A 22,819-nucleotide genomic window follows, 5' to 3' on the forward strand; every position below is an offset into this window, starting at 1 on the left:
TGTGTGTGTGTGTGTAGGTGTGTGTGTGTGTGTGTGTGTGTGAGTGTGTGTGCTGATATGTCGCCATGGCACGTGGCACACCCCAGGATTAGATGGTTCCAGCATGGTGGGACTTGATTGATGAGCCCATTCCAAATGTTTTCTCGTCCAAGTCAGTGGGAGTTGGAGTTGCCTTCGCGCATCTTAATACCAAACAAAACATTAGTGTCGGATTCCCAGGGCTGGCTGCCTCTCCACGGATTTCATTAGTCACCCCTCCGCAGTGCATAAATGCACCCGTAGCTCCAGGACACGGAGGAGAGAAGCAAGCGGGGGGAGAAGAAAGGAGAGATGGAGAGAGTGAGGGCAGGGGGCCATTAAGGGGATCATCATCTTATTCTGAGCCTCCCCACTGTTTGGGATCTGAGACAGTTTTGAATAGGGAAAATAAAACAGGAACTTCATCTGCTTCTGCCATGTTGCTAGTTTGTGATTGCTGCCTCTTAACTGTTTGTGAGGAAGGACAGTGTTTCAGACCGTAGTCCTGGGTGTCCTTTTGTCTCTCTACTTGTAGAATTGTCCTGTAGAACAGTTAGGATATAGAATGAAAGTAGATAGGAGAATGGTGTAGGAGGCAGTGGTTTTAGTCTATATATGGCATGTGGTACACAAAGAGGCAGGCTTGGTGTGCACAAAAGCCAAGTGGAACCTCTAACGGCTAGCCAAGGAAAGAGCAGTGGATCTCTTTCCTCTGCTAACAGCCACACTCATCTACATTTTCACCCGGGCTCCGCCTCCTGCCCGCCCTCCTTCTGCCCTCCCTGGCTGGGGCCCTGATGCAATTACACCCCCGCAGCAGCAGGGGGCTCTTTCCTCCTCTGCGTCCAGGACTTGCCGAGTGGCCCGGCGCTCCTGATTCACGGTTAATCAATCATGGTGCCTGGGTAATGACGCCCTGCTGCTCCCCTAATGTCTTCTGGCAGGAGACTGAGCCGCGGGCGCCCGGCTCATGCCGCCGCACATATGGCCGCTCCGAGTGAATGACAGGGACCCCTTTCGCGCATGGCACCTCACGCCATGGAAGCCATCAGCCCCGCATGCACACGTGCCGTGCGTGAGGACGCACATGCTGCCGGCTAGAGAAAGAGAGAGAGAGAGAGAGATAGAGCCAGACAGAGGAGGAGGATGAGGAGAAGGAGGAGGAGGACAAGGAGGGGGGAGCAAATGGGGTAGAAGTGCTGCCTGGCTGGCCTCCCTTCTCCAGAGTAAGACGTCCAGAATGGTGGTAGTGGAGCAATGATGGCTCACAAAATTGTGGTTTACAGTTCAGGTCTGTGGAACAAGGGCTCGGTTAATATTCAACTGAGTGTTCAATAACCAATTTAATTGTCGCGAATTGCCCTGAAATTCAAACACTGTATAAAGACGACCTCTTTGTGCAAGTGACCTCCATGTCCAACTTGTCTTGGTCACCTCTGTAAAAATGTATTTGGAATGAAACAGTCAGTACTGCAGAGTATGCCTGAGGCTTTGATCATTCTTCTTTTTTCTAAGAATTTAAATGGCTTTCCATCACTTATGGTCCGACTAACATAATGACCCTGTGTTGAAAATAAATAAGAGATTTTAGGCGTGTTTAATTCCTTCAAATCAAAAAGCTAATTTTAATTCCCTGACAGGTTTTCGGTTGCTACCTTTTAATATAGAACTTCTCAAGCTTGACAAATCCTGGGAGATTACACTCTAATATATTTATCTACAACCCTTCCAACCTCCTGATGATAAGGACCAGTCTTGGTACATTGTATCTCCGTGGAAGCCATTAAATAAGTTCCTATGGAGAGGTCTGCACCAGGCAATGTAGGTATTGGTATGCAGGTGAGATTGGCAAAAACCCATCTGCCCAGCCAAAAAGCCTCCTGATTTATGTTTCACGCCTCTTGCTGTTGCCGCGCTCCATGCCTCGTATCTCTCTCACTTTCTCCCTCTCTCTCCTCAGTGGTGGCGACAGTGGAGTAGGTTTGGCACTTAAAGAGCAATCCATCATCTATTTAGAACGCTTCATCAACATCGTGCACGTCGCCGCGCTAACGCTGAGGGTGGCCATTTTATGTTACGTGGCCTGTTCCGCTGCCATATGGGTGAGGTTTATAAATTCAGACAAACCAATTCTGAAGAATAACACTCTGTTTGGGTGTTTGGGATAACAGGTGACTACATTTATGATACAGATGTGTTTTTGCCCTGTATTTGGAAAGTCAATCCCTACAAAATGTTTGAGACAATTAATCTTTTGATCACACTCAATTGAACCATATCTCAACTCTTCAGAAGGAAACTCTGACAAATGATGATCAAATGATATTGCAATATTGCTCTGCTTTCCATAATTTTGTGACACCAAAACAGTATATAAAAGAAGGATATCAACTGGACTATGATCTACTTATCTGCTTATCTGTGTGTGGATTCAAGTGTAATCAGCCCTATAGCAATGCTGGACCTGGCCAGGCACCAAATGCAGTATTACCAGACCTTGCCTTGATGTGCCAAAGATATGCCAAAGATGTTACAAATCACCACACGAAATATTCAGCTATTTGACTGTTGGACTGAAAATTAAAAGCACCAATTGAGAGAATGGCACCCTGTGCAGATGTACTGCAGCACTTCATATTTTCTCAAAATTCTCAACTCCCGATTTGTGAATCTCTGCTCACAGGAATTATGATCACATAGGACCAACAGATCACATAGGATCTATGCTCACCAACCGCTTTAGTAGAAGTAATTCTTAGAAACATTTCAAAGGTGTGCACTGAAAGATTATCCACATATCCATGTTTCCATGAACAATGCCCGTTAGCCTTCCTCCAACTTGCCTCTGAATCGTAACCACAGTTAATGCTGTTGGCTGGGAATTTCTGCGTGCCAGACAACTCTGTACCCTACACTGACACTGACACATGCAAAGACTCCAGCAACGCTGCTGTGCCTGATGCAGTCATACCAGATTAACACCTACTGCCATCTCAGTAAAACATCAGTGTCATGTTGGGAATGTTGTCAGTACAAGCCCCAATTTTGTCAGTGCAATGTTGCCAGGTCAAGCCCCACCACTGCCAAGTTGTCACTGTTGGGCCACTGCGTAAGGCCCATATACCTCAATTGCTCAAGATATATTCAGTCATAACTGTAAGTCGCTTTGGTTAAAAACTTCAGCTAAAATGCCATTTATGTAAAATCCTCCACTCATTGTCTGGTAATATTATTTGGTAAGCAGTGGCAATGTGATCAGAAAAGTATGAATCAGAAAAGAATGAATGGGGTTTAGGGCAGATTACAAACTGTAAATGACAACAGGGCTGACATCTCTAACTGTACACTTATAATAAAATGTACACCTAAGAAAAAAAGATGCACACAATAAGTAACCACTGAATGTCTATGCAAAGTGGATGTTTTGTTATATGTTTTCTTAGATACATTATGCAGTCAATGGATATGTCATAGATGCTAAATCTTTTAATCATTGTGTTCATTTAATTATTCATATCTTATTTAATATTGATCTATATTTTCCATTTTGTTGTTTGTGGCAACAGATATGTACACCGAATAACAAGAAGTCAGAAAATATTCACTTTTGTGTGTGTGTGTGTGTGTGTGTGTGTGTGTGTGTGTGTGTGTGTGTGTGTGTGTGTGTGTGTGTGTATGCAACAAAGATGCATAGCTTGGCTGGACTTGGCCTGTTACCCGATATTGTATAAGATCTCTTCTTGACATACCCAAGATGTCATTAATCATCATGCAAGATATGCAGCTGTCAGATTACAGAACCATGAGTTAAGGTCACTTAAACTCAAACTGTTCTCAAAATTCCTATTATATGGAAACATAGAAGCAATATATACCAGTTAATATGAAAGCATGCATATGGTTAAGAACTTGCACATGCAAGCAAGCATGAGAGCAATATTTTTGCTGCATTTATTCCACAGACCTGACTACAATTGTTCCTGTGGCTGCACCATTGCTGAGAATGTTGTAAACTGCATTACTGATGCTCAGGGGAGAGTGTAAAGGCCACATACAAGTGAAGACGCCATTACTCACCAAATGAGGCCTTCCTCTGTGATCCCGGATTCACAACACAGCTAGCTGATTCAATTAATGTTCTCTCCTTCCCTCGGCTCCGTTGCAGTTTAAAAGCAATTCTACCCAGAGCTCCCTCAATGTTCCATGAAATTGGGCCAGATTGCAGCACCGTTTAATTAATGCAATCCTTGTTGCATTTAAATAGCTTTTCACATAATTATTTGTCTTCTTCTCCTGATGGCAATTTCATGAGGCTTCCTTTTTAAACCTTTAATAAACTTTTGTCCATGCATAAGAGAGGTACAGTAACTGACAATTACTCTGCCTCTAAAAACACTCCCATACATTTTCTCACAAGATTATTGAAACACTGTTGCACAGCAAAATTCATTGAAGTAGTGAATGTCTTTGTTGGTTAAAATAGTGGAAAAACATCAGTAAACATCAATCTTCTAAATTAATAATGTCAATTGTCTAATCTAATCAAAAAAACATCCATATTTGTTCAGCTATAAGAATGATGGCAATTTGAACCTTCTCTATGAAATAATAGTCTCTTATGACACTGCAGTGATGAAAGGTGAATCTCATTGCTGCTTCCTGCCGATTCCACAGGAGATGAATCTTTGTGCATCTATGTTGCCTTTAATTCTAACAGAAATTTCAAGTGTAGATTTTGTATTGAATTATTTCATTACAAACCTGCTCACTTATAACCACTACTTTATTTTACACTATGTGGCAAGTCTCTTTCAGTCATAACAAGGTAATCACTGAATGTCTATGCAAGTAAGTGTTCCTTAGATACATTATGGATATATATCAATGGATAAAGAAAGTCTAAATCTAGACCCTAAAATTTCTAATCATTGTGATTATTTTATTGTTTACATCTTATTAAATATTGCTCTATATTCTCTATTGGATTGTGGAAGAAAATGTAAACTGAATAAATAGATGTAACAAAATGTTTGGTTTTTAAGTTGCTTTATGTGTTTATTTAGATGCTGTCGGTGTATCTTATCCATAGGCGTAAGTGGCAAAATTAAATACTAACAATACAGCTCCATCTGCTGGAAGAAAATGACTAGAGTTAATTGAAGGATTGGCAGATTTTAGTTACTGACTAATCGTTTGTAATATTTTCAAAAATAAATTTTTGCGTGTCATGTCTAATAACTGGACAGCAGTTGCAAGCCATTATCTCAAGTAAGATAATTATGGATAACTGGGGCCTTAATACTAATTTACCTTAAAATAAAACCAATGTTATGCATGTTGGTATACCTATTTGTACACCTGATTCAACACATATGCTAATTATAATATACATATAATATAAATCTCCACACTGAAAATAGGAGCCACTGTGTGTCTGTTCTTGTCACCTGTCATTTCTGGACACCAGAGGACACAAGAGGGCAGCAAACATCTTCACATATTTCACCTGAACTCAAGAGATCCCTTGCTAATGTACAGCTGCTGAAATAAGATTGTGAAGCTTTAGTGATAATCATATCATATATACCACCATTCAAATCTTCATTTTGCAATCAGATTCTTTAATATCCTGTAAATTATGTGTTGAAAATAAATCAATACACTATTATGGCTTATTTTCCTTATTTATTATGTTTCAAATATAAACTCTAAATACCCTCCTATAACAAAACACACTGAATGTGTGTAGCTTGCACTAAACAATTTGGGCAGTAAGCATAGGTGTGTGTGTGTGCATACACGTGCCCATGTGTGATTTACATCTGTATATGCTGCAGTTGTGCTGGACTTCATGTTGCTGCTGGGACAAAGCTGGCACTTTTCTCTTGATCCCTCTGGCTTCAGACCAGGTTGGCAGGTAAAGGCAGTATTACCTGATTATTATTCTGTCAGTTCTCACCCACACTTCCATTTCATGTTCAAATTACTCCTGTACTTGCTAAGCTACACTAGCTCCCTGTATATATTCTTCATTAAGTACGTAGAGGAAGCTATTTTAAGGTGTAGCTCCAGTTTACCTCTGTGACCTGGTGAAGTCTTAAACTCCTCCTGGCTCTTTATGCGCTCACTCTACAGCAGTCTTCCTGCAAACTCAAGGGTGAGATTTTTCTTGTATAGCACCTTAGTTATAGAATACTGACCCCTCTTTGAATTGTTACTTAAGACTCAGCTTTTTAGGTTAACCTTCTGGGATGTTTAATATTTCTGTATTACTTTAACTCTTGGTTTAAAGAGAATTACAAGTCAGCTCCAGTATAACAAGTCATGAGTTATAATTTTCAGAAGCTCTTAACTGTTTAGGTCAGAAGTTTGAGATTGTGTACAACACAACAGAAAGTTACATGAAGTTAGTAACCATGCACCATCAAAGCATTTCTGGGACAACAGGACACACGAAACCATGTTGCATTGCTATTGGTAGTGAAACTAACCTATATGTAAAACCTTACTTTCAACAAGGTGATCAATTCCAAAGCCTAGACAATCCAAATCAATTTTGCACTGAATTTCACATTGGGTTAGAATGCCACCATAGTCATCTGCATAATTGAGTGCAGCTCTACAACACAGCAATTCTCATAAAAGTTGTAATCTTTAATGACTTATGAAGAAACCTTCAAGAGAAACACCAAAGTTAGTTCTTTAATAGAAATTTTTGAAGATTAACATTACAGCATTTTGATGATCAAAAGGGAACATTTGCAAAGGGGGCAGGGCTTATGCCAGCTCCTCTTCCGCCTCTTCCTCAAACTCCCCCTCCTCCTCAGCTGTGGCATCCTGGTACTGCTGGTACTCAGACACCAGGTCATTCATGTTGCTCTCAGCCTCCGTGAACTCCATCTCATCCATGCCCTCGCCCGTGTACCAGTGCAGGAATGCCTTGCGGCGGAACATGGCGGTGAACTGCTCAGAGATACGCTTGAACAGCTCCTGGATGGCCGTGCTGTTGCCAATGAAGGTGGCGGCCATCTTGAGGCCGCGGGGCGGGATGTCGCACACGGCCGTCTTGACGTTGTTGGGGATCCACTCCACAAAGTAGCTGCTGTTCTTGTTCTGGACATTGAGCATCTGCTCGTCCACCTCCTTCATTGACATGCGGCCGCGGAAGACGGCGGCCACTGTGAGGTAACGGCCGTGGCGTGGGTCGCACGCTGCCATCATGTTCTTAGCGTCGAACATCTGCTGGGTGAGCTCAGGAACAGTTAGGGCACGGTATTGCTGGCTCCCCCTGCTAGTAAGTGGAGCAAAACCTGGCATGAAAAAGTGCAGACGTGGGAAGGGCACCATGTTGACAGCTAGCTTGCGCAGGTCAGCATTTAGCTGGCCTGGGAAGCGCAGGCAAGTGGTCACACCACTCATTGTGGCAGACACAAGGTGGTTGAGGTCACCATAGGTGGGTGTGGTGAGCTTGAGTGTGCGGAAACAAATGTCATAGAGTGCCTCGTTGTCAATGCAGTAAGTCTCATCTGTGTTCTCCACCAGCTGGTGGACAGACAGGGTGGCATTGTAGGGTTCAACCACAGTGTCTGAGACTTTAGGGGATGGGACCACACTAAAGGTGTTCATGATACGGTCTGGATACTCCTCACGGATCTTGCTGATGAGCAGGGTGCCCATGCCAGACCCGGTGCCTCCACCCAAGGAGTGAGTCAGCTGGAAACCCTGCAGGCAATCACAGCTCTCAGCCTCCTTGCGTACCACATCCAGCACAGAGTCCACCAGCTCAGCACCCTCAGTGTAATGACCCTTGGCCCAGTTATTCCCAGCCCCACTCTGACCTGTTGCAAGAAACTTCAGTTTATCTTAGGCTACCATGAAAACAAGCCTCTAAAAAGCAGCTAGAATGCACTAAATATTCATAAGCTATTCATCTTCCTCATGAAAAATCTAAGTTTCCTGACAGCAACCAAGTTAAACACATTAGATACAAGTATGAATAGTTGCAATACAAATACAAGTCAAGAGGATAACATACTTCATCTTATATACCCACCAAAGACAAAGTTGTCAGGTCTGAACACTTGCCCAAAAGGACCAGATCTTACAGAGTCCATTGTTCCAGGCTCCAGATCCACGAGCACAGCGCGTGGGACATATTTTCCACCTGTTGGATCACAACATTACTATCTAGGCAAGAAGCTAAAATGTAAATGATAAACGTGACACCGTTCTTTATACGAAGTCTTAATTTACCAGTTGCTTCGTTATAGTATACGTTAATCCGCTCCAACTGCAAGTCGCTGTCACCGTGGTAAGTGCCGGTGGGGTCGATTCCATGTTCATCGCTGATCACCTCCCAAAACTAGAATAGCATTAGGGAAAGTTAACGGTGAGTTATCAGTCATTAAGCAGTTCAAATTTTATTAAATACACATTACAGTTGTGAGAAAAATACCAGTGCACATCGCGATAAACTAGCTCAAACACTTGCAATGCTATCTAGTTCACTAACCGAGGCAAAGAAAAGATTTTAAAAAGATAACCTAGGATGGCTAGCGTTAGCTAATCATCAAGTCAGCAGCTTTTTCGTGTCGCTAAGCGACTACAGCTAACCAAGCCAAATTGGTAGATTTTCCAAGCTAGATAGCAGTGCTAACACAGTGTAAGCAGCGCCGCGGTAACTCAAACTTACTTTGGCACCAATTTGGTTCCCACACTGACCAGCCTGCAGGTGAACAATTTCCCTCATTGTGAAGCGTTTATTAGACAGAATAGATTATGTCAAACTGACTTCAACAGCAACACTCGAACATCAAAAAGTCGTTACAGAGATTTATATACGATGGAACGGACGCTGAATGGATGAATGAAACGTCAGTTAATTTTTTATCAAACTTTAATTGGTATACCAAACAGACCTATTGAATTCGAGGCATTTGATTGGCGAAAAAAGATTGTATTCCGTTACCAATGGTTACAGTCGTTGCCGCTCCCTTAGAGACGCTTTGTCTTTTGGTAATCGCGCAAGGTCATAACCCTTTTTTTAACAGCAATTATCACTCATGGCAGATTGTGCTCAACTATTTATTTTTTACTAAGATAGGCTTAGATGTTGCTAGGCAATACCGAGGGTAGTTACGGCATGTTTGGACTCGTTCATTGTATTGTAAGTTTTGATGCATGTATATTTAGGGTACCATATTTTCCAACGGTAAACACGGTTTCACTCCTGTGAAAATGTTTAAGCACGCATTTCATACATTAAATGTACCTCATTATTTCTTTAAAGCGTCTTGGATTAAACCTGATGTTAAATTAAAAGATAATGTCAGATATACACCCACAGCAAGGGTCTACATCCAAACACCAACAATCCAAACACATGGGTACATGTTTAGATATTTTCACTGGAGTGACTCCGTATTTGCTACTGGAAAATATTATATAGTATGAATACCTGCATCAAAACTTATTGTTCAGCAAACAAGTGCAAAAATGCTGTACCCTCAGTATTGCCTGACAAACATATTTTTGAAAAATCGCATGGACCTTCATTTTGAATAAAAATGGTTTTATTTCAGCCTCCATGATATTCTTTATTGCCTCTATGTAAAAATCATAGAATGGTCTCAAAACAAAGGATAAATGACCAGGTGTCTACTTTAGCATTTCAGCATTAATTTAACATATTTATCAGTACAATGCCTAAATGAAAATTAAAACAGGCAAATTTTGAAAATGATATTTGGAACTTCTATTTCATTAAGCTTTGCCTACTACTGAAATCTAATATGAAGATTTTAATGTTAAATTACAGCGTTAGCTATAAATCGATATCATCATATAAAGAGTATATCCAGAGTATCTTGATATCCTGCTTTTGAAAGCTAATGTTCACATTCTGAGGACTGATGTATAAAACACTACACATATCAAACACCGATAGCCTGGGTGATATTGGTGAACACTGAGGCGACACTTTTTTGACTCAATAAGATTATTAGTACCATTATTAAAAAGCTGTAGCAATGATAATTTCCAATTGGATTTAAAAGTGATGCAAGTTCTGTTAGCTCATAAGTGTGTTTATGCTTGTGAATTTGCATGCATGCACTGTGCATTGCACTGTTAATGTGGGTGTATTTGGTGGCACCACAGCATGCACCTATTCATTATTCATGGGCGATGGGTTGCATGAAACAGAACCGGATGGGGTGCAGCGTTTGTGCAGGTGTGAACTGATCTTACACAAAGCCAGATTGGATTAAGGGCTGTGGGAATACATTATTTATCACAGCAGGGGAGTTTAATGATATTAAAAGTATGCTGACATGCATGCATCTACAGTATAGATATTCATACATACCCTCTCTCCACTTTTTAGATGAGGATACATTTATTTCTTTACAACCCTTAAGTTATCATTAGTTTCTGTTTTCAGGTTTAATAAAATAGTTATAGATTGCTCTCATCATTAGTTTAATATGATTATATACATAATCAGTATGCTGACTAAATGCTTTGACTGCAACATTGGAAGGATTATGTTATCTACATTTATTTGGAGCAGAAAATATTCAGAAATGATTGTGATCCAAACATTAACTACAGTTATGTAATCCAATAATCCAATATTCTTAGAGCTAGATCACTGGTAAGTTATTTATTTAGCATTGGGATGGTCTTAAATTGAAAGGTTCTCTGTGTGTGTATGTGTGTGGGAGGAAGAGAGAGAGAGAATTAGAGAGAGAGAGTAAACAACAGCTGTAAAACTGTTGCTGAAGGAATATTTAATTATTAATGTACTGCAGTGTATTGCCTTACACAAACCTACTACACACCCACCCTCTCTCCTAAACACACACACACACACACACACACACATACACACACACACACACACACACACACACACACACACACCACCACCACCATCTCTGTTGAATGCCTGAGGCAATCTTTGAATCAGCAAAGTGGGGGATTTGAAAGCTAACATCATTGTATAATTCAGCTCATCACTGTAGACTGTCATACCAACCACAAATGGGTTCATAATCACAAATTTAGTATTTTTTGGTCAAATTTATCATAAATAGCAGATCATTATTTTAACAACTCTAATGAATATTAATATAGTGTACAATATTAGCATAGTCTTATGAATGAAAAATAGCTCACAATATTTTAATAAACATTTAATTATATTCTATGTTAAACTATTATTTCTTGACATATTTAATTACACCACATACATACACATTTTACCAACATGTTTCAGACCAGGTATCCTTCTACACAAAGTTATATTCTCAGAACTGAGAGCTTCAAAAAGCCCTCAGAGCAAATTTTGGCCACCATGTATCAGACACGGAGGCCAGTTGCTCCTTTGCTAAGGTGGTTGGATATTGCCTGACTGTGTTTTCATTGGCAGGCTGTTGCTGGTGAACCCCAGGAGGAAAGTTAACCCAACTGGAACAAAATCCCCTTCCACCACTGAGGCAAACAAAACAGCTCTATAGAAACGGCTGCTGCCACTGTTCCAGAAACCTGAGGCACACGGGGACTCACATAAGAGGAGCAGGAACACACATCATGACAGTGTGCAGTTGGTTAATGTTGATGGGATCCATTATTTTCATGCATTTCGTGGCTGATGGATGTGGGTGAAAAACAAATTTAATTAAACACTGTTCCTGGTGTGTAGACTTCAGATATAATCAGATAGAGAAAATCACATACTCAGTCTGAAACAAAAATTATATAAGCCCTATTCAAAAGACAATCTGATATCTTGTTTGTAATATATTTATAGAACATGTCCTCATTTTATCACATTTTCTGACATACCACAGAGTTATGATTTATTAAGTGGGGCCATGATCAGCCTTCAACTTTCAAAACCAGTTTTCAAAAAAATACCTACAAAACACCCACCCAATTGGATGCCAGCACAATAGCCAATCAAATCATTGTGAGCCAAGTCTGAATTTTTGAGTGGGACAAATAAGCGGCAAGATAAAAACACCCGTAGGCTTTGCTTTATATTCAGCAGGGCAGGGGCAGATTGTCCTGGGTGAATGTGTATGGGTACGTGGGTGTAGGACGTGCCAATGTATGTGTGTGTCAGAACAGTAAAAGCAGTTTCCATTCATTACTTTTCCATTTTCCCCTTATTTCTATTTGCCTTTCTTAGTTACTTTGTCATAGATGTGAAAATAAGATTATAAATCTAACACTGTTAAGCTCTGAAACATAGTTTTACCTCAACCCAGCATTAAGGTAGTGTAGACTGATGCTGATGAAAATGGTATGCAACAAACCATCATCCTCCAGCCAGCAAGGTCAAACAAATCTGCACATACATGAAAGAACACAATATGGACTTCTCTTTCTCCATAAAAAACTTTTTAAATCTGTTGCTTCAGTCTGAATTTGTATTCCAGTGTTAATCATATACAGCAAGGTGACATCCTGTTGTACTTTTGTCATGGTTCTCAGCCAATTTGTATTTGTTATATATATATCTACACCATATACTTATTCCCAGATGTTATACATTTGACCTGTTTATGGTCTAAGGTGTGAGCATTCCAACTGGCACAAGGAGATCATCAGATTACCTTGTCTCATATTTCTCTGTTGGAATGACAATGAACTAGTTGGGCCACATAAAAGGAAAACCTGCCATTCTGGTTTGGTCTTCCCACTCAACCTGCCTCATGTATTATTATTATTTTTGATTGTTGAGAGGTGGGCACGGGGGTTGGGGGTTGCATGAGTTTGCATTTTTCCATTTAACTGGAGAAAGAGGACCTCATTCCACAGTCATGGGCAAAGGCTCCTACTACTGTAAAGTTTATTGCATTTTCAGAAAAACAGTTACATGGTTGCCCAGAGGCAAGTTCAGTTCAGGATTCTATTGTCTTATCTTATTAAGCATACAGACACACACCCACATCACCACCACCTTTGTTGAATGCCTGAGCCAAACTTTGAATTGAATCAGAAAGCTAACTGCACTGTATAATTCAGCTCATCACTGTAGATTGTCATACCAACCACATATGGGTTCATAATCACAAATTTAATACTTCGTTGTCACTTTTATTTATTGGGGGATGGGGGGGTGGGGGGGTTGGGCATGGGGTTTGGGGTAGGCATGACTGCATTTTTATTGCACTTTTTGAAAAACGGTTACATGGTTACAGAGGCAAGTTCAGTTCAGAACTTTATTGATGTTCATTTGATGTTCATTTGATGTTTTTCAGGATATAAGTGAACATTTTGGCCTAATAACCTTACATGTGGTTACTGACATAACTAATCAATCAATCAATCAATCAATCAATCAATCAATCAATCAATCAATCAATCAATCAAAAAAGCAACAATCATGGAAGTATATAACTTCCACAGCATGGTTGATATCACACTCAAAAGTATATACTTAATAGTGCACACGTAATAGTGCACAGCAACAAGCGGCAAAATCTGTAGAGTACATGAGCATTATTGCCCCTAACATTGATGTGGACCTGTGGTAGCTTTAGGGTGCCATCTGCTGATCTGTTAGAGGAAATATGCAGCACTTGCTGAAACTACCCTCAGGAACACAGCTATAACCACAGAGATCAGCACAGCAATAACAACAGCAATGATTAGTTGGAGGGCACTCTTCACTTTAGCTGGGACATTAGCCACCAAGTTTGAGTGTCCATGTTTTAGATAACATGTAAAGCAATGTTATTATTATTATGATTTCTTTCCCCCGTACTTCCCTTGCCTCACTGATTCTTAATGTGGCATGAGTCTAACTCCATGTATATTAGTACAATCAGATGCAGATATCTGGCAATATGGCAATTGGAGCAGTGCAACTCTTGTCACTAATTACAAAAGCAAGATTTTGTTCCAGAGATCCACTGGCTATGAAAGGTGCATGACCCAGATGTGCTTGGATTGTGAGCCCCAGCTGTAGGGCTCTCTTCTGTACTGCTGAGCAGCCTTTAACTAAAGTCATGTCCGCGAGCTCCTGCCTCAGCTGGTTTCACGTTGTCCTGAAAGTAGCCATGATTACTGATGTTTCCAGCTGGCTCATAAAAGGCTACAGTGATGAACATGCCCTTCCCATCTGTTGCTAGTCCAACTCCAGCACGCTCTGTAGACTTCCACACCATCTGGGTGAAGTTACCTAACAGTCCCACACAAAAGAATCTGTATGAGTATTTGGGATTTGGTTTACACTGTCATATTTTTGAAACATATAAATAAAAACATTGGAACATAGGATGAAAAATTTGTAAAATCTTATTTTGATTGAGACAGGGGTCAAATGTTTATCTCACAGATGTTTTGCATGTTAGGTTAATGTTAATGTTAGGTTGCTAATTAATGTATTAAATCAGAGGATGTGAGCTAATGCTTTTCGAAGCTGTGCAACATACCACTTCCGTTTTGAAATCCAGGCGAAGAGAAGTTGTACTTTGTACATTCATTGTACCATGACTCAGCAACTTCTTCAGCTACAGGAAAGTAAAAGCAAAAAACATATAAATAATACTAATTTATAAAAATAATTGAGCACTCATACAGGTTAAACACAGTGTATCATTTCTATTTTAGAGAATGTGAACATAGGATGTTGAAACCAAATCTAGATGTTTTAATTACTGGACATAAATTGATGTCATAAAGAATAGTTATTGAAAATTACAGCCGAGGGGTTCAGGTACTACAGATTTCCCAAACTCCCTTTACAATGGAATCAGGCATGATGATAACGTGCTTAATGGGCTACATTATCTATTCAGTTACCGACTACAAAATCCAGTACTGGGTTTGTAGTGCATAGTTGAATATTTCTGATCTTTTACATTTGTTTAAGTATATATTTGAAAGGAAAAAGCTAGGTTTTCTGTGGTCTAATTTACCAGTGGGTGCTGCCAAAGTGGATGTCCATTTGTATGACATGCTTTCTCCATGGCCTTTCTGGCTGTTCTTCAGGGTCTTAATGCTCACCAGGTGAGCTGCCCAATCCTGGGCCTCTTTGGAGAGGGTGGGGCATAGTGACACAGGTTGCACCCTGTGTCGCTGACGGTAACGGTTCACTGCTGCCAGCAGCTGGTTACGGAATTGAGCCAAGTTTTTGTCTTTGTAGGAGAGAGAGAAATAGACAGACAGAGAGCGATAGGTAGAGAGAGGAGATGTAAAATAAACTTGATTAAAAACTGAAAAACAAAACCTCACTTCCACTGTTCAGGGCAAGAAGAATCTAAACCAGGACAGTTATTTAGATTTAGTCAGATACACTGTGAGATGTTTTATATGTCCTTTAGGCCATTATGTTTTTCATTAAGTTGAACATTGTGTGACAAATTATGACAGAGCTCAATCAAACTAATCAGCCAAAATGCTTAAGTACCAGTGATAGCTGACTTTCTGTCTGCAGTGGAGCTTGGTGGTGGGACATTCTTCTCAGAGCATAAGATGCTGAAATGGCCTGATTGGAAAGTTAATAGTCTTAATGTAGATTAGTAGTCTGGACCGATACTCACTTTCAAGAGCAGACAATATGCTAATATGATTTGTGTGTGTGTGTGTGTGTGTGTGTGTGTGTGTGTGTGTGTGTGTGTGTGTGAGCTATGGCCATTATGATGGTTTTAGTTAGGACTTAGAACTGTAGCACAGTTTTAGTTTGTTTGGTGCATTGTAACATGAAATGATTTAATCTCAACAAATGTTTGGCTGGTCAAATGATAATATCTTTGAGAAACCAAACTCTGAACAAAACACATTCAGCACTTTACACTAGCAACTCACACTGTATTAAACATGACATGCCAGATAACACTGCATCAGATGCATGGCCTGCATCTGTGTATACTTCAAAGGTGCCTGCATGCAGTCATTAGAGTATATTCACACATATAAAAAACACACTGTGCTCCTATACCCTTTACTGGCATTATTATATAAATATACAGAGTCTGGGAAGATATAATCCTCTGTATTTGAGGACATTTGCAAGATTAGAATGAGCAAAAATTAAACAGCAGGAAAGTTTTAAAAGATTTAAATTCAGTCTGTGGGGTGTACCTGCTCCAGAGCTGGGTCCAGGTTTGCTAGGGTGGAATCCTTTAATTTCACTGAACCAGCTGTCCTTAGCTTAAAAAAACGAACACAAAAAAAGACAAAATAATTTCAACATCAGCACACAAAATCATTATTTTATTATTATTGCTTTAGGACTTTACTGTATGATAAGAAGTCCTCTAAGGACAAAGTTTAAGGACATTAAAAAGATTTCACTTGCCAGTTGGTTTTTGGGGCTGACTTATATCTCCACTAGCTGTTCCAGTTCCACACACTGGACCTATCAAATATAGCATCTTAATTATATCTAAAACTAGCAACCATACAAAATTAGAAAGATCATACAACTGTATTATAAACAGAATTTTCTAACAGCCTCATCTAAAAACATGAATTATTTCAATTCTAAATGCAAATGAATATTACAGAATTTTGCCACATATTATTTCTCCACAATTTGTGAATTGTATATCATTCTAGTCATGAAATAACACTTGGTCTGGCTATCTTAAACAGAAAGGCTGACATACGAGTAGGGATCGGTTTTGTGTCTACAGCGGAGCCTGGTGGTAGGACATTCTTCTCAAAGTAGCCGGCGTTACTGATGTTGCCCGCTGGTAGATACTGGCCCACCACAAAGGTCATAGCCCCATCTGTGGCCAAGCCAACCCCAAGCTCCTTGGTATCCTTCCATATCACTTGGGTGAAATGGCCTGTACATGCAGCCAGAAATGGGCTTTAGTATTTTGACAACGAAGGTGTCTGAACCTTGAAGCTATTTCATGAGCTGCTTATGAGATATGAGATATGAGATATTATGAAGTCTTATGAAAAGGCTGTTCATAATTGTTTTGGCTGGGCCACTGTTGCCTGTATATGGCTTATGCTGGGATCAGACTACATGATATTGTTCTCTTGCACGATGGTCATTATGTCAGATTAGACAATCATAGTGGCAAAATTGATGCCGTGTCTTGGTCAGGAGACTGGCAATACAAAATGGTTGATATAGCCCAATTATCGTTCATGTACTTTTGCAAGTTCGTAGGTCATTGGGGAGGAGGGTCATGAAATTGTAACTATGGCTACAGAAGTGCTGTGGGTAATACTTATGGTTTAGTGTTCAGAAAAGGAAAAGAAAAGAAAGAAAAAATGATTTTGGACCCACTTCTGGGTGTCATGAAGACGACATAATATGCTGTCTGTGCTTCAAAGATAACTTGAGGTAATGAAGCTGTCAAGAACATTACATAAATATGTCTGGGTTTGCTGCATATTAACAAAAGGTCTCAGGGAGGAGAAAATTATGGGTTTTTGGGAATTGTGCATTGACGCTCATAATTGGGCCCACCTCTGGAAATTTGTGAATAAAAAATTGTGTCAAAATTACGCTGAATTTGTACAGTTTAATCCCATAAGACCAGTGCTGGCAGTACCATAACGTCTGTATACTTTCGGTCTCCATTGGCACCTCAGCAGAAATGCCAAGTCTAATACACAAGGGTTCACCTGTGCCAGAGGTGAATCCAGGCCTGTTGAAACGATAGTCCTTGATTTCACTGTACCAGCTGTCCACTGCCTCGTGGCCTAAGCAAGAAACACAATGTACACCCACACAACACATGGAAACCTGCATTACTTTACAGTCAGAGGTACTGCAACAGGGAAAGTAATGCTTTCACTTGCCTGTAAGCTTTTTGGGCCCCGAGCTGAAGGTGTAGAACAAGTTCTCTCCGTAGCTGCCATCACTGTGTTTGAGGGTTTTGATAGACAGCAGGTGCTCCGCCCATACCTGTGCGGAGCGGCACAGAGTGCGGTTCACAGTGAGGGGCGGAGCCCCATGCTGGCTTCGGTATGCATTGTGCATCTTCAGGAATTCTGCCTCGAAGCTCTTGTCTGGTCAATATAAAAATGAAAGACTGAAAGCTGTGCCTTTAGTGAACTTAGACAAAAAAGAGCAGGTACAGAGCAATAAAGGGCCAGTCTGGTCAGATGGAGGGTAGTGCTTAAAAAGGGTGTGGAACACTTCCCATGGCAAGAATAGATAGCAAAGAAGCCTGTTTAGTTGCAGGTGCAGTTCCCAGATAACCATGTGTGTCTCCCACTACTAAATGACATTGCTTTATTTTCTACTCCAAGACACTCCAAGGAATCCCAGTATAGAACATACCATGGCAGTTTTTGTGTTTCTGTTTCTACCTTTACACTAAGGAAATTGACAAATGTATGGCAGTTGTAAAGCAAAATGCAAAATTTACAGTCCTTCATTTGTGATTGGAATGTTAGACTTCCAGAGGAATGTCACTTTGCATCTGATTTGTGAAAAAGTAAAAGATAAAAGAAAAAAGGAGAAAACTTTGCAAATTGGTATCATAACTGGAAACCAAGTTTGCTTAACTCTGAGAAGGTTGATATTGTTTTGCATGGCTAGAAAAAATAATACAATGTAAGAGTATCAATTATCAAGGGTTTTTTTGGTGGCTGATTTTATTAAGCCACCAAAGGGTATATGCACAATAAGATCAATGTTTACACTTACCTGTCATATTGGGTATGTTTTCTGTAATACAGAGAAAACAAACATGCTATTTCAACAAATCATGTAGTTGACTTATGTTTATGAAGCCTGACTAACTAACAGACAACCCTTTGTCAAGTCAGTAATGTCATCTCCTGCCACAGTCATTAGACAGAAAGTGGGGAATTTACAAAATGAGATACACTAAAATAAACAAAATATAAACAAACAAAGCACTTTTAATTACTCCAAATTAACATAAACTGATCATTTCAGCATTCTCATTACTATGAGATGAGAAACAACAATGGAAGGATATTCAAGATAGATTGTGAAACCAACAGTTAAGGAAACTTTTGCATCCTGTTTTTTCTCCATATTTACTTAGAAAATATATTGTAAAGTACTATACACTTGACTTTAGCCGAGTGGTTTAAAACCACATCGGCTTTTTGTATCTTCAGAAACAGCTTTGTATTTGTGTGCTTTGCAAATCCACTGCTATTACAATTGCAAACAGAAACTTTTGATAATGCCTTAGGGTGCATTCTAGAGGCCTGGAGTTCAGCACAGTGTGACCTACTCATATACACCTGTTGGGCGTGCTAATGTACAAGTTGAAGTGCAGGGAAATAATCAAACTTCACACAAGGCCTCCAGGTCCGATGCTGTCTTGTAATCTCTCTCTCTCTCTCTCTCTCTCTCTCTCTCTCTCTCTCTCTCTCTCTCTCACACACACACACACACACACACACACACACACACACACACACACACACACAAACACAGCAAACCTCTCAATTAAGTCTGTAAGGATTGCACTCACTGACTGTGTTTGCAGTGCTCTGCCTCAATTGGAATTCCATGGCTTCCCTTTAGGCAGATAGGCTCCACAGAACAGGCTAACTGAATTAATAGTTAATGTCTTAATAGTTAATAGTCTTAATGTAGATTAGTAGTCTGGACCGATACACACTTTCAATAGTAGACAATATGCCAATATGATTTGTTTGTGTGTGTGTGTGTGTGTGTGTGTGTGTGTGTGTGTGTGTGTGGGTGTGTTTGTGTGTGTGTGTGTGTGCGTGTGTGTAAGCTATGGCCATTATGACGGTTTTAGTTAGGACTTAGAACTGTAGCACAGTTTTAGTTTGTGTGGCGCATTGTAACATGAAATGATTTAATCTCAACAAATGTTTGGCTGGTCAAATGATAATATCTTTGAGAAACCAAACTCTGAACAAAACACACTCAGCACTTTACACTAGCAACTCACACTGTATTAAACATGACATGCCAGATAACACTGCATCAGATGCATGGCCTGTATCTGTGTATACTTCAAAGGTGCCTGCATGCAGTCATTAGAGTATATTCACACATATAAAAAACACACTGTGCTCCTATACCCTTTACTGGCATTATTATATAGATATACAGAGTCTGGGAAGATATAATCCTCTGTATTTGAGGACATTTGCAAGATTAGAATGAGCAAAAATTAAACAGCAGGAAAGTTTTAAAAGATTTAAATTCAGTCTGTGGGGTATACCTGCTCCAGAGCTGGGTCCAGGTTTGCTAGGGTGGAATCCCTTAATTTCACGGAACCAGCTGTCCTTAGCTTAAAAAAATGAACACAAAAAAAGACAAAATAATTTCAACATCAGCACACAAAATCATTATTTTATTATTATTGCTTTAGGACTTTACTGTATGATAAGAAGTCCTCTAAGGACAAAGTTTAAGGACATTAAAAAGATTTCACTTGCCAGTTGGTTTTTGGGGCTGAGTTGTGCCAATATCTCCACTAGCTGTTCCAGTTCCACACACTGGACCTATCAAATATAGCATCTTAATTATACCTAAAACTAGCAACCATACAAAATTAGAAAGATCATACAACTGTATTATAAACAGAATTTTCTAACAGCCTCATCTAAAAACATGAATTATTTCAATTCTAAATGCAAATGAATATTACAGAATTTTGCCACATATTATTTCTCCACAATTTGTGAATTGTATATCATTCTAGTCATGAAATAACACTTGGTCTGGCTATCTTAAACAGAAAGGCTGACATACGAGTAGGGATCGGTTTTGTGTCTACAGCGGAGCCTGGTGGTAGGACATTCTTCTCAAAGTAGCCGGCGTTACTGATGTTGCCCGCTGGTAGATACTGGCCCACCACAAAGGTCATAGCCCCATCTGTGGCCAAGCCAACCCCAAGCTCCTTGGTATCCTTCCATATCACTTGGGTGAAATGGCCTGTACATGCAGCCAGAAATGGGCTTTAGTATTTTGACAACGAAGGTGTCTGAACCTTGAAGCTATTTCATGAGCTGCTTATGAGATATGAGATATGAGATATTATGAAGTCTTATGAAAAGGCTGTTCATAATTGTTTTGGCTGGGCCACTGTTGCCTGTATATGGCTTATGCTGGGATCAGACTACATGATATTGTTCTCTTGCACGATGGTCATTATGTCAGATTAGACAATCATAGTGGCAAAATTGATGCCGTGTCTTGGTCAGGAGACTGGCAATACAAAATGGTTGATATAGCCCAATTATCGTTCATGTACTTTTGCAAGTTCGTAGGTCATTGGGGAGGAGGGTCATGAAATTGTAACTATGGCTACAGAAGTGCTGTGGGTAATACTTATGGTTTAGTGTTCAGAAAAGGAAAAGAAAAGAAAGAAAAAATGATTTTGGACCCACTTCTGGGTGTCATGAAGACGACATAATATGCTGTCTGTGCTTCAAAGATAACTCGAGGTAATGAAGCTGTCAAGAACATTACATAAATATGTCTGGGTTTGCTGCATATTAACAAAAGGTCTCAGGGAGGAGAAAATTATGGGTTTTTGGGAATTGTGCATTGACGCTCATAATTGGGCCCACCTCTGGAAATTTGTGAATAAAAAATTGTGTCAAAATTACGCTGAATTTGTACAGTTTAATCCCATAAGACCAGTGCTGGCAGTACCATAACGTCTGTATACTTTCGGTCTCCATTGGCACCTCAGCAGAAATGCCAAGTCTAATACACAAGGGTTCACCTGTGCCAGAGGTGAATCCAGGCCTGTTGAAACGATAGTCCTTGATTTCACTGTACCAGCTGTCCACTGCCTCGTGGCCTAAGCAAGAAACACAATGTACACCCACACAACACATGGAAACCTGCATTACTTTACAGTCAGAGGTACTGCAACAGGGAAAGTAATGCTTTCACTTGCCTGTAAGCTTTTTGGGCCCCGAGCTGAAGGTGTAGAACAAGTTCTCTCCGTAGCTGCCATCACTGTGTTTGAGGGTTTTGATAGACAGCAGGTGCTCCGCCCATACCTGTGCGGAGCGGCACAGAGTGCGGTTCACAGTGAGGGGCGGAGCCCCATGCTGGCTTCGGTATGCATTGTGCATCTTCAGGAATTCTGCCTCGAAGCTCTTGTCTGGTCAATATAAAAATGAAAGACTGAAAGCTGTGCCTTTAGTGAACTTAGACAAAAAAGAGCAGGTACAGAGCAATAAAGGGCCAGTCTGGTCAGATGGAGGGTAGTGCTTAAAAAGGGTGTGGAACACTTCCCATGGCAAGAATAGATAGCAAAGAAGCCTGTTTAGTTGCAGGTGCAGTTCCCAGATAACCATGTGTGTCTCCCACTACTAAATGACATTGCTTTATTTTCTACTCCAAGACACTCCAAGGAATCCCAGTATAGAACATACCATGGCAGTTTTTGTGTTTCTGTTTCTACCTTTACACTAAGGAAATTGACAAATGTATGGCAGTTGTAAAGCAAAATGCAAAATTTACAGTCCTTCATTTGTGATTGGAATGTTAGACTTCCAGAGGAATGTCACTTTGCATCTGATTTGTGAAAAAGTAAAAGATAAAAGAAAAAAGGAGAAAACTTTGCAAATTGGTATCATAACTGGAAACCAAGTTTGCTTAACTCTGAGAAGGTTGATATTGTTTTGCATGGCTAGAAAAAATAATACAATGTAAGAGTATCAATTATCAAGGGTTTTTTTGGTGGCTGATTTTATTAAGCCACCAAAGGGTATATGCACAATAAGATCAATGTTTACACTTACCTGTCATATTGGGTATGTTTTCTGTAATACAGAGAAAACAAACATGCTATTTCAACAAATCATGTAGTTGACTTATGTTTATGAAGCCTGACTAACTAAC

At 40.0% G+C, this 22,819-nt stretch overlaps 2 protein-coding genes across 3 annotated transcripts in view; both read right to left on the reverse strand.

The window, feature by feature from the left end:
* Positions 1-6,696: 6,696 nt before the first annotated feature.
* Positions 6,697-8,811, reverse strand: zgc:55461 (beta-tubulin family protein). The gene is made up of 4 exons (XM_026998548.2): positions 8,711-8,811; positions 8,272-8,380; positions 8,072-8,182; positions 6,697-7,856 (listed from the first exon to the last, which is right to left on the reverse strand). Exons 1-4 carry the CDS (start codon positions 8,765-8,767, stop codon positions 6,796-6,798), a joined length of 1,338 nt encoding a protein of 445 aa, XP_026854349.1. The 5' UTR covers positions 8,768-8,811; the 3' UTR covers positions 6,697-6,795.
* Positions 8,812-13,229: 4,418 nt separating this feature from the next.
* The window catches only part of glipr2 (GLI pathogenesis-related 2), an 11,443-nt gene continuing 1,853 nt past the window's right edge, over positions 13,230-22,819 (reverse strand). For both annotated transcript variants that reach the window (XM_026998399.2, XM_026998400.2), the window contains exons 2-16: positions 22,720-22,740; positions 21,867-22,076; positions 21,690-21,767; positions 20,711-20,893; positions 20,395-20,460; positions 20,178-20,246; positions 18,650-18,670; positions 17,797-18,006; positions 17,620-17,697; positions 16,641-16,823; positions 16,331-16,390; positions 16,114-16,182; positions 14,949-15,167; positions 14,463-14,540; positions 13,230-14,209 (exon numbers count right to left, since the gene is read on the reverse strand). In XM_026998399.2, coding sequence (XP_026854200.2) covers positions 14,025-14,209; positions 14,463-14,540; positions 14,949-15,167; positions 16,114-16,182; positions 16,331-16,390; positions 16,641-16,823; positions 17,620-17,697; positions 17,797-18,006; positions 18,650-18,670; positions 20,178-20,246; positions 20,395-20,460; positions 20,711-20,893; positions 21,690-21,767; positions 21,867-22,076; positions 22,720-22,726 — 1,716 coding nt within the window. In that variant the 5' untranslated portion in view covers positions 22,727-22,740 and the 3' untranslated portion in view covers positions 13,230-14,024. The remainder of the gene's footprint in view (positions 14,210-14,462; positions 14,541-14,948; positions 15,168-16,113; positions 16,183-16,330; positions 16,391-16,640; positions 16,824-17,619; positions 17,698-17,796; positions 18,007-18,649; positions 18,671-20,177; positions 20,247-20,394; positions 20,461-20,710; positions 20,894-21,689; positions 21,768-21,866; positions 22,077-22,719; positions 22,741-22,819) is intronic.

The sequence above is a fragment of the Electrophorus electricus genome, chromosome 6 (assembly GCF_013358815.1).
Source record: "Electrophorus electricus isolate fEleEle1 chromosome 6, fEleEle1.pri, whole genome shotgun sequence".
Lineage (NCBI taxonomy): Eukaryota > Metazoa > Chordata > Actinopteri > Gymnotiformes > Gymnotidae > Electrophorus > Electrophorus electricus.

Bases quoted from the DNA above. Each gene is read 5' to 3' on its own strand.
- zgc:55461 (XM_026998548.2), bottom strand. From the start codon at position 8,767: ATGAGGGAAATTGTTCACCTGCAGGCTGGTCAGTGTGGGAACCAAATT. The intron at 8,381-8,710 runs GTAAGTTTGAGT...ATGCTATTCTAG, and splicing joins GGAACCAAATTGGTGCCAAA to TTTTGGGAGGTGATCAGCGA. The intron at 8,183-8,271 runs GTAAATTAAGAC...GTGATCCAACAG, and splicing joins ATACTATAACGAAGCAACTG to GTGGAAAATATGTCCCACGC.